This window comes from Xyrauchen texanus, chromosome 24 (genome assembly GCF_025860055.1).
Source record: "Xyrauchen texanus isolate HMW12.3.18 chromosome 24, RBS_HiC_50CHRs, whole genome shotgun sequence".
Taxonomy (NCBI): domain Eukaryota; kingdom Metazoa; phylum Chordata; class Actinopteri; order Cypriniformes; family Catostomidae; genus Xyrauchen; species Xyrauchen texanus.
Genome location: NC_068299.1, coordinates 37861501 through 37871763, shown reverse-complemented (window position 1 = coordinate 37871763; position 10263 = coordinate 37861501). Strand labels below are relative to the sequence as shown.

The following is a 10263-nucleotide window of genomic DNA, read 5'->3' as shown; positions in this document are numbered from 1 at the left end:
ACACACACACACACACACACACACACACACACACACACACACACATACACACATTCTGTGGCCAAAAGTTTGGAATAATGTACAGATTTTGCTGTTTAGGAAGGAAATTGGTACTTTAATTCACCAAAGTGGCATTCACAACTGATCAGAAAATATAGTCAGGACATTACTGATGTAAGAAACAGCACCATCATCACTATTTAAATTATTTATTTTTTTTATATCAAATCTAGACAGGCCCCATTTCCAGCAACCATCACTCCAACACCTTATTCTTGAGTAATCATGCTAAATTGTTAATTTGGTACTAGAAAATCACTTGCCATTATATCAAACACAGTTGAAAGCTATTTGGTTCATTAAATGAAGCTTAACATTGTGTTTGTTTTTGAGTTGCCACAGTATGTAATAGACTGGCATGTCTTAAGATGTACAACTAAACAAGAGGAGAAGTACATCAGAGTCTCTAGTTTGAGAAATAGACGCCTCACATGTCCTCAGCTTACAGCTTCATTGAATTCTACTCGCTCAACACCAGTTTCATGTATGTGGCAGGGCGGAGGCGGGGCGAGTACGTGATCATACACACCTGTCCGCCCTCCACCCTGCCACAATCTCTAACAGTAAAGAAGACTCAGGGTTGCAGGCCTTATGGGAAGAATTTCAAAGAAAAAACACTTTTGAAACAGAAAAACAAAAATAATAGGTTAGAGTGGGCAAAAGAAACACAGACATTGGACAACAGATAATTGGAAAAGAGTGTTATGGATCTTAATCCCATTGAGATTTTGTGGGATCAGCTAGACTGTAAGGTCGTGAGAAGTGCCCGACAAGACAGACACATGTATGGCAAGTGATACAGGAAATGTGGGGTGAAATGTCACATGAGTATCTGGACAAACTGACAGCTAGAATACCAAGGATCTCAAAGCTGTCTTTGCTCGCGATGGAGGATTTTTTTATTAGAACTCTTGAAGTAGTTTAAGAAGTTCTGAAACTTTTCAAATTGTTATATTAAATTTGTCGCGTTATTAATGTACTGACTATACATTGTGATCTGTTGAATGCCACTTTGGTGAATAAAAGTACCAATTTCTTTCCATGTGTGTATGTATATACATGTTAGTTCTGTCAGTCGATTAAAAAATGTAATTGCGATTTTTCACATATTTGTTTTTAGATTTGCCTCTATCCAACTTTTTCCCAGTGATCTTACACAGGAAACAGATGTGGGTGCTTCTTCCACCAGAAGTCATTCTATAGCATTGGCTAGCTTTGGCTGGAGTCATTTTAGACCCCGTTTACAACTGGTATTAAAGGGATAGTTCATCCGCTGAACTCAAATAAAGATTTTTAGATGAATTTCTCAGCTCTTTTGGTCCATACAATTCAAGAGAATGGGTGCCAAATTTTTTAAGCTCAGAAAATCACACAAGTCAGCATAAAAGTAATATACATTAGTAATATACATAAGACTCCAGTGGTTAAATCAATATCTTCAGAAGCAATGTGATAGGTGTGGATGAGAAACATGTGATTCGCATTCTTCTATTCAAATCGCCCCCTGCTGGGCAGGTGAAGAATGTCTAGCAAAAAATAACAAATATTGATCTTTTTCTCACCCACGCCCTCATATCACCTCTGAAGATATGGATTTAACTACTGGAGTTTTTGTGTTCTGCAGAAGAAAGGAAGTCATACACATTTGCGATTGTATGAGGGTGAGTAAATTATTTTTGGGTGAACTATCCCTTTAAGATGCGTTTCGAATGATTCGATCACAAGTGGTCAGTTCTAAATAAGGGGGTCAGATCAGATCCCAACCACATACAGAGGTAGACAAAAATGTAATGACATCACATTTGAGATGTAAATGCCATGCAGATGCATCCCAGATAGCAACGAAGCAGCACCCCTCACCTGTCAATCAACTGCTGCACGAGACAAGAGTTTAAACTTTGACCGCTATGTGTGGCTTTAAAAGGAAATAACCGAAAATTTTGGAAAAAGCACTTACATCTACATGCACGAGATCTTCATGGAACAGTGTCTGATATATACATGCAGGGACCACAGATGACAAGCACACACACCCTAATTTCTTAAACTCTCCTCCACAATATTAACCAGCCAGTAGACTCTGACTGTCCGCTTTGCTACACCAGTTGAGAAGCCGCTTTCACGATTTGCATCAGGGTGTTTACGCCATCGTCATGCGTCGATTTGAACTCCACATGAAAAACGCTTGCAGACAAAAACATCTCATTTTGCGTTTTCTTAATATTTAAGACGATGTGCTTCTGTGGTAATTAAATTGTGCCTTACAGATGCTGCAAAGTACTTGATTTCTGTCACAAGTCCCTTTTGAGCTTGTTTGGTACAACAGATTGCATTAAGCCTTTCTCCATCACTTGATCACTGTCACGGAATCACTGTTGTGTGTGTTTGTGGTGTGTGCGTTAGTGTAATGTGCAGTGTATATATATATATATATATACACACACATGTTACTTACAAGCAGCCCAAGGTGATTTCGAGTAGATTGATCTAAAAAAAATATAGGTAATTAAATACATCAAAGTGGGAATTTAAATTGTTTTCTGGGTAAAATGGAAATCTATATCTTCTTTTTATCTGGGGAATAATTAACCATTTCAGAGGAAAAATATATTTTGATTCGAGCCTACATTTCTAAGATTATTTTTTTAACCTGTAGTCTTGATCCAAAATCACCCACTCAACAAAATTATAGATTATTCAGAAAATATTGATCCATGACATTTAATAATTGGATTTTATCATAATTTATGTATTTCTATCACAAGTTAAAAAAAAAACTATTATCAAAGGAAATATATTTAGCCGGAGATATCTGGTTGAGTTGACACAGTATCCCATTAAAGATCCTACAAATGGGATTCATTTTCTTTTTGTAAAAAAAAAGAAATAATAATAATTTCTTAGTGCTTTATTCTGATTTGGGGCTGAAATACAGGATGACCTGGACATGTTCTTTACAGATTACTTGAGATTCCTCCAAAGAGTGATTTTCACATAGTCATGCTTATTGTCATAGCATAATGCTTTGATCTCTGTTGACTGTTTATCTACAGCCCCATTCAGTTTGTCTTTCTCATGAATAAATATCATTGATCTTACAGACCGCATCACAGGTGCAGCAGAACTCTATCTCCATACAGTGTCTGAATGTACAATACTATATATTCTGCTACGAGTTTCATCCACACAAATCACCCAAATCAGACATACACATACTGTGTATTTTCTTTATTTAATAATGTGCAACAATTATGTGATTAATCACAATTATTATTATTATTTGTATATTATTTGACTTTATTCAGTAGTCATGCATGTGATTGCATTGAAAATGTATTGTTCAAAATGTGTGGGAACCCCGTTTATTTGTGACAATATATAGCTGCCTTTATATTTTAGGAAGGGGCTGCCCTGCAAAGGATCATCCTATTTAGGGGTCGTTGGCATCAAAAGGTTTGAAAACCCCTGATTTAGCCAAGTAGGACATATTCCTGGAGCAACATCACTGTTCAACAATCATAGACCTTTAGCTAACCCTAATCTGATTAGTTGATAGGAAGTTGCTGATTCATTTTACTGCACTGATTCTTTATTTTGTTTCTCATTTAGTCTCATAATCAAAGTCATTTTATCTCTTAGAACGAAATCAGAATGAATATCAACTAGGGCTGCAACTAACATATATTTTGATAATCGATTAATCTAACGATTATTAGAATGATTATTCGACTATTTGGCGATTATTGCATTGATTAAACATTTGCTTTTAACGATTATTCAGCTTGTGCCCTGACTTAAAAGTTTGTATTAAACGTGCTTAAAAATAAAACAAAATCATCTTTTAAAAATACCTCTAAATGACATTTACTGAATTAAAGGGGAAAAACTACTTTATTAAGTTTAATTCAGTAAAGAAATTCACTGCAAAAAATCATATTGTTATCAAGTGTTTTCTCTTGTTTTCCATTTAAAATTGTCTAAAAATCCTTAAAAAAAGATACATTTACATGAGAAACAGTATATGAGATGTTAAGAATTGCTTTGGGAGAGTGAATTTTGAATTTAAGTGTATTTTGTATATAAGTGTATTTTTTCTCTTGGTTATACTTCTGCCAGTGCAGTAAAGACAAAATATATTCAAGATCTATTCTCTATAAGCAAGTCTAAATATCTGATATGCTGCCTCTGTTACGAATGAGAACAGCGAAGGCAGACGAGGAGAGCGGATCTAAGTGCAGCTTTACTTTTATTAACAAAAGGAACAAACGCAAAACAAAGGAAAAAAACCCTCAATGGGGAAATAAACATAACACTGAAAACAAGGGTAGGGAACACATACCAGGCTAACAACATTCAACGATTGACAGCGACGAAACAAACAGACAGGGTTTAAATACATGGACATAGGGAGACAAGAACCAATGAACAAACAGAACTCAAACATGATAACAAGGTGATAAACTAAAACCAAAGACAACTAACGAGGGCAGGTGAAAACAATGAACAGAGAACGCGAAGGCTGACAAGAAAACTATGGAACTAAAAGGGTGACAAACGTGAGAACTACGGAACTACAAAAGTGACAAAAATGACAAACAAAGGGCAACGGTGAAACACGACAAGGTATACATAACAGCCTCTCAGGTAATGCATCTTTTTTTAAAGGATTTTTAGATATTTAAAAATATTTGTATTTTTAATATTATATTCAACATTCTCAGATAAAAAAAAAAAATCTTCTGCAGTATAGCTGCTAAAGAAAATGTAAGGGGTTTTAGATATTTATATTGGAAAGCAAGCCAAATCAAAAATGTATTTTGTTGCAGTGTATAATGGGGCGATGACTACCTCTCTCACCTTTCTGTTCACTTCGATCCATCTTTAACTCTCAAAAACAAACTCTATCTTAATGATAAAGCTGCGTATTGCCAATTTTTTTCAAGATAAGAAATGCACAGTGACATATATTATGATTCAATAAGTTGTGAGCCATCACGTTATAATCTAGCTGCATTAAGCGTGTGTGCTCGAGAGACAGAGTCGACAGAGTGCGCCTCTGCCGGGTGCAGTTTCAATCTCTCTCCCTTAGATCGGGACATTTGCGTAACTCATAGAAGAGGTGCTGACCGCACAGAGAATGCCAGTTACGGAGTTTGTAATTATTTACATGATCTGCTTCCGTATTATATGTACTTTAATAAAGCTATAATACATTAGATATAACTGCATTAAATATGTAACGCTGGGGTGTTTCCTTTAAAGGGCTCCGGCTCTGCTTATTCTACAACGAGAGTGATTCTGTATTTATTATTTGGTATTTTTGTATAATTCCCTCATTCTTTGCGATCTACATCACCTGAAGCTGAGAAAGTTTAGAGTGCATTTGGACTGTGATCTGTGTAATTCTTCCTCCCCTCAGTCAGGTGCGAACTGCAGTGCTGCTCTCGTGTGCCATAATTAGAGTTTAATGTGATCTCATGTTACGTTAAATGAGATCAAAGACTATTAGACAACAAAACATTTTGTCGACATTGTCGAGAACTTCGACTAATTGTTTCAACTCTAAAATCAAACAGTTCCACTTCTACTTATATCTGTACTTTAGTTGTTTCCCCAAAACACCAGATTTGAGTAGAGTTGGTTTAGGTGTGGCCCACTGTAGTTTTGCTCATTACATTGTTAGTTGTCTTAGTTAGCCACTTTTGTATTTGGGCTAAAAGTGAAACTCGACTCTATGTAAAGCTGGATTTTGTTCTCTGTATAACAATAGTTTTCCCTCCTCTACAGAACATGTTTGACTCTGTGGATATTATGGAAGGCAAACTGGACTCGATGTCATCCGTGGGCACAGACCTGGAAACAGTGAAACAACAGATTGAGGAGCTGAAGGTATTGCTTTACTGTTTGTGTGTGGGAGATTTTCTCATTCTCGTGAGCCTGAGTTTGTTGTCACAGTCAATGCAGTTGAAAGCATAAAGCTATTTATCTACAGCCCCATTCACTTTTCACTGTTTCTAGAGTAGAATTGACCTGCCAGAGTACATAGCAGCTGTGTCTACACTTGGAGCGATTAATTCCTTTGATCTTACACAGTTGCTTTAAGTCTGCACAATTGTTAATGTTTAACCTTTAATGTTTTTAAATGGATTAAAGGTGAGGTGAACTTCTTTGTATGATATTCCCTTTGTGAGCAATTCCTGACAGAACTTCATGTAACAATTGTTTTTATGGTGTGTGTGTATGTGTTTAGGAGTTCAAAGGTGAGGCGTACCAGCTGCAGATCGAGATGGAGAGGTTGAATCATCAAACCGGAGTCCTGCTGAAGAAGGTGTTAGAGGAAGATGACCGCAGTCCCATCCTGGAGCCAATGAATGAGCTGAAGATGCTCTGGGACAACCTGGACAAAAAGATTATTAACAGACAGGTCAGACAACTGGGAGAAATTAAGAATACCTTTTTGTCTTTTCTTTGGATAACATGTACCAAAAAGTATGAACAATAACCCCAGGAATTTGTAAGAAAGTAAACAGGTAAATTATCCCACTTGATTTTGAGTTCTTATGTTGCATTTTTATGTAACTTTTGTGATTCAGTGTTACCACGGTCTTGGAAAACCTGGAAATATCAGGGAATAAAAACAAAATAGTGTTTTCCTGGCCTGGGAAAGTCATGGAATGTATTCAGTGTGAATGGCCCCTAAAACTTGCCATGATGTCTGATTTGTGAGAGATTCCTTCGTTTAGGCCAATAACGGGTCAAAACTATCATAAATCAGTTTGAATGAATCATTAGTGAATTGGTCTGAATAAAAATGACTTTTAAAATTCTGCATCTGATAATCAAAACACCTAGGAAAAGTCATGAAATTTCATTAGTCAAAAAGGGTGACCTGGATGTATTTTCATATATGGCAGGGCTTATCTCTCAGTATTTCATTTGATTGTGAAAACTGGGCATTTATTTATTAATATTACGTTTCCCCACCCACAAGGCCTACATAAGTAGAAAGTGGTGGAGTAAGTTTTTAGTGTGCAAGTTCTCGCTGAATTTTGCAAAAATGATGACGTAATACTTTTTCAACAAGTTTCAAATGCTCCTTTCATCTGCCATTGTTCACACAAGCTTATTGTGCATCCCAAACTTGCACCATCATTTGAGTGCCAATATTGTTCAGTCCAGTTGGGACACTCAAAACAAGTTCAATTTTGTTTGGTGCTGCTAATGGCAAATAAATTACTCACTTCAACTTTGAAGTTTATTTTTTAACTGTATAATACTTGTACCTTTGATATTACACTATACTAAATGAATTCAAAATAGTACATTTGTGATTTTCTTTGTCCTGATCTCTTGTAGCACAAACTGGAGGGTGCGCTATTAGCTCTTGGGCAGTTCCAGCATGCTTTAGATGAACTTTTGGCCTGGCTTACTCACACTGAAGAGCTGCTGAGTGAACAGAGGAAGTCATGTGGAGACCCAAAAGCCATCGAGATCGCGCTTGCAAAACACCATGTACGTCAAAGTGAAAACAAGCTCAAAATGACCATGTATATGCTGATTAGTTTTAGGAGTGACGGTCATATTCCCGACTCCCCTGATGTGTGCACAGATGTTTTTGTTTTTTTTGCTATAAGCTTCAGGATTGGCTTTCATCAATAATCATGTAATCAAGATTTCTCATTGGTTTCCATTGGGCAGGTATTGCAGAATGATGTTCTGGCCCATAAGAGTACGGTGGAAGCTGTGAACAAAGCTGGCTGTGACCTGATTGACTCAAGTGCTGGAGAGGAGGCCAGCGGTCTGCAGAATAAGCTGGAGAACCTCAACCAGCGCTGGAGAACCATCCTGGAAAAAACTGCACAGAGGAGACAGCTGCTGGACAATGCATTGTTGCAGGTCAGAGTCTCACACAGCCCACCAGATTACTGCCAACCCTCTGGAATCTCAGACGCTCAACGTTTCCTAAAATGGAAAAATGATTGATGATAATCTCAACACAAGGCCAAAAATGTCCTCTCTTAATCTTGAAGAATGTGGAATTGAAGCTGTAAAGAGCTTGATGTCCACACACACATATGCTCTCACTCACAGAGTTTGCTTTTATGTGTGAACACTTTGAAAGCTGACATTGAATTCTTTACTTAAATGAACATAAGAAACATTATGAAAATATAATGTTTTTATTGTCCTCACTAATGTCCAAGTACTAATGTCTAAGGTACAGTTAATAACAAGTTGGCCAAAGAACAACTGAATAGTTTCAGTGAGTCAAGTCCAGTCACAAATGGTTGGTAACAATTTGTTCTGAGTTCTGTACAAGTTGAGCTTTATTAATTTGCCACTCGGTTTAAAAAACAATCACAAATCTTGTTTACAGTAATATGACAGAGCTGGTATAACGCTAAAATGCACTTTGTAATGAAAGTACAGCCACATTCCTTTGTCAACAGAATATTGATTACTGGGTGAATCTCACAAAATCATGTCCATTTCACAAAAGTAGTTTTCACAAAAGAGTCCAAGCACATGTGAAGATAACATGACCAAAATTGCCAAATTTGAAAGAATAGATTCTGTGGACACAATTGTTTTGGTGTGAATTTTCAACTTCTTTGATCACAGTTGCACAATTAGTACAGGTCCTTCTCAAAAAATTAGCATATTGTGATAAAGGTCATTATTTTCCATAATGTAATGATAAAAATTAAACTTTCATATATTTTAGATTCATTGCACACCAACTGAAATATTTCAGGTCTTTTATTGTTTTAATACTGATGATTTTGGCATACAGCTCATGAAAACCCAAAATTCCTATCTCAAAAAATTAGCATATTTCATCCGACCAATAAAAGAAGTGTTTTTAATACCAAAAAAAAGGTCAACCTTCAAATAATTATGTTCAGTTATGCACTCAATACTTGGTCGGGAATCCTTTTGCAGAAATGACTGCTTCAATGCGTGCGTGGCATGGAGGCAATCAGCCTGTGGCACTGCTGAGGTGTTATGGAGGCCCAGGATGCTTCGATAAGCGCCTTAAGCTCATCCAGAGTGTTGGGTCTTACGTCTCTCAACTTCTCTTCACAATATCCCACAGATTCTCTATGGGGTTCAGGTCAGGAGAGTTGGCAGGCCAATTGAGCACAGTAATACCATGGTCAGTAAACCATTTACCAGTGGTTTTGGCACTGTGAGCAGGTGCCAGGTCGTGTTGAAAAATTAAATCTTCATCTCCATAAAGCTTTTCAGCAGATGGAAGCATGAAGTGCTCCAAAATCTCCTGATAGCTAGCTGCATTGACCCTGCCCTTGATAAAACACAGTGGACCAACACCAGCAGCTGACATGGCACCCCAGACCATCACTGACTGTGGGTACTTGACACTGGACTTCAGGCATTTTGGCATTTCCTTCTCCCCAGTCTTCCTCCAGACTCTGGCACCTTGATTTCCGAATGACATGCAAAATTTGCTTTCATCCGAAAAAAGTACTTTGGACCACTGAGCAACAGTCCAGTGCTGCTTCTCTGTAGCCCAGGTCAGGCGCTTCTGCCGCTGTTTCTGGTTCAAAAGTGGCTTGACCTGGGGAATGCGGGGATGTTTCTACTCCAGACTCAGTCCACTGCTTCCGCAGGTCCCCCAAGGTCTGGAATCGGGTCCTTCTCCACAATCTTCCTCAGGGTCCGGTCACCTCTTCTCGTTGTGCAGCGTTTTTGCCACACTTTTGCCTTCCCACAGACTTCCCACTGAGGTGCCTTGATACAGCACTCTGGGAACAGCCTATTTATTCAGAAATTTCTTTCTGTGTCTTACCCTCTTGCTTGAGGGTGTCAATGATGGACTTCTGGACAGCAGTCAAGTCGGCAGTCTTACCCATGATTGCGGTTTTGAGTAATGAAACAGGCTGGGAGTTTTTAAAAGCCTCAGAAATCTTTTGCAGGTGTTTAGAGTTAATTAGTTGATTCAGATGATTAGGTTAATAGCTTGTTTAGAGACCCTTTTCATGATATGCTAATTTTTTGAGATAGGAATTTTGGGTTTTCATGAGCTGTATGCCAAAATCATCAGTATTAAAACAATAAAAGACCTGAAATATTTCAGTTGGTGTGCAATGAATCTAAAATATATGAAAGTTTAATTTTTATCATTACATTATGGAAAATAATGACCTTTATCACAATATGCTAATTTTTTGAGAAGGACCT

General features: G+C 37.4%; 1 protein-coding gene across 1 annotated transcript in view; it reads left to right on the top strand.

Moving 5' to 3' along the window:
• The window catches only part of LOC127617766 (dystonin-like), a 101579-nt gene extending 93536 nt beyond the window's left edge, over positions 1-8043 (top strand). The window contains 4 exon segments of the mRNA XM_052089844.1: positions 5848-5949; positions 6311-6484; positions 7417-7572; positions 7759-8043. Coding sequence (XP_051945804.1) covers positions 5848-5949; positions 6311-6484; positions 7417-7572; positions 7759-8043 — 717 coding nt within the window.
• The last annotated feature ends 2220 nt before the right edge of the window (positions 8044-10263 follow it).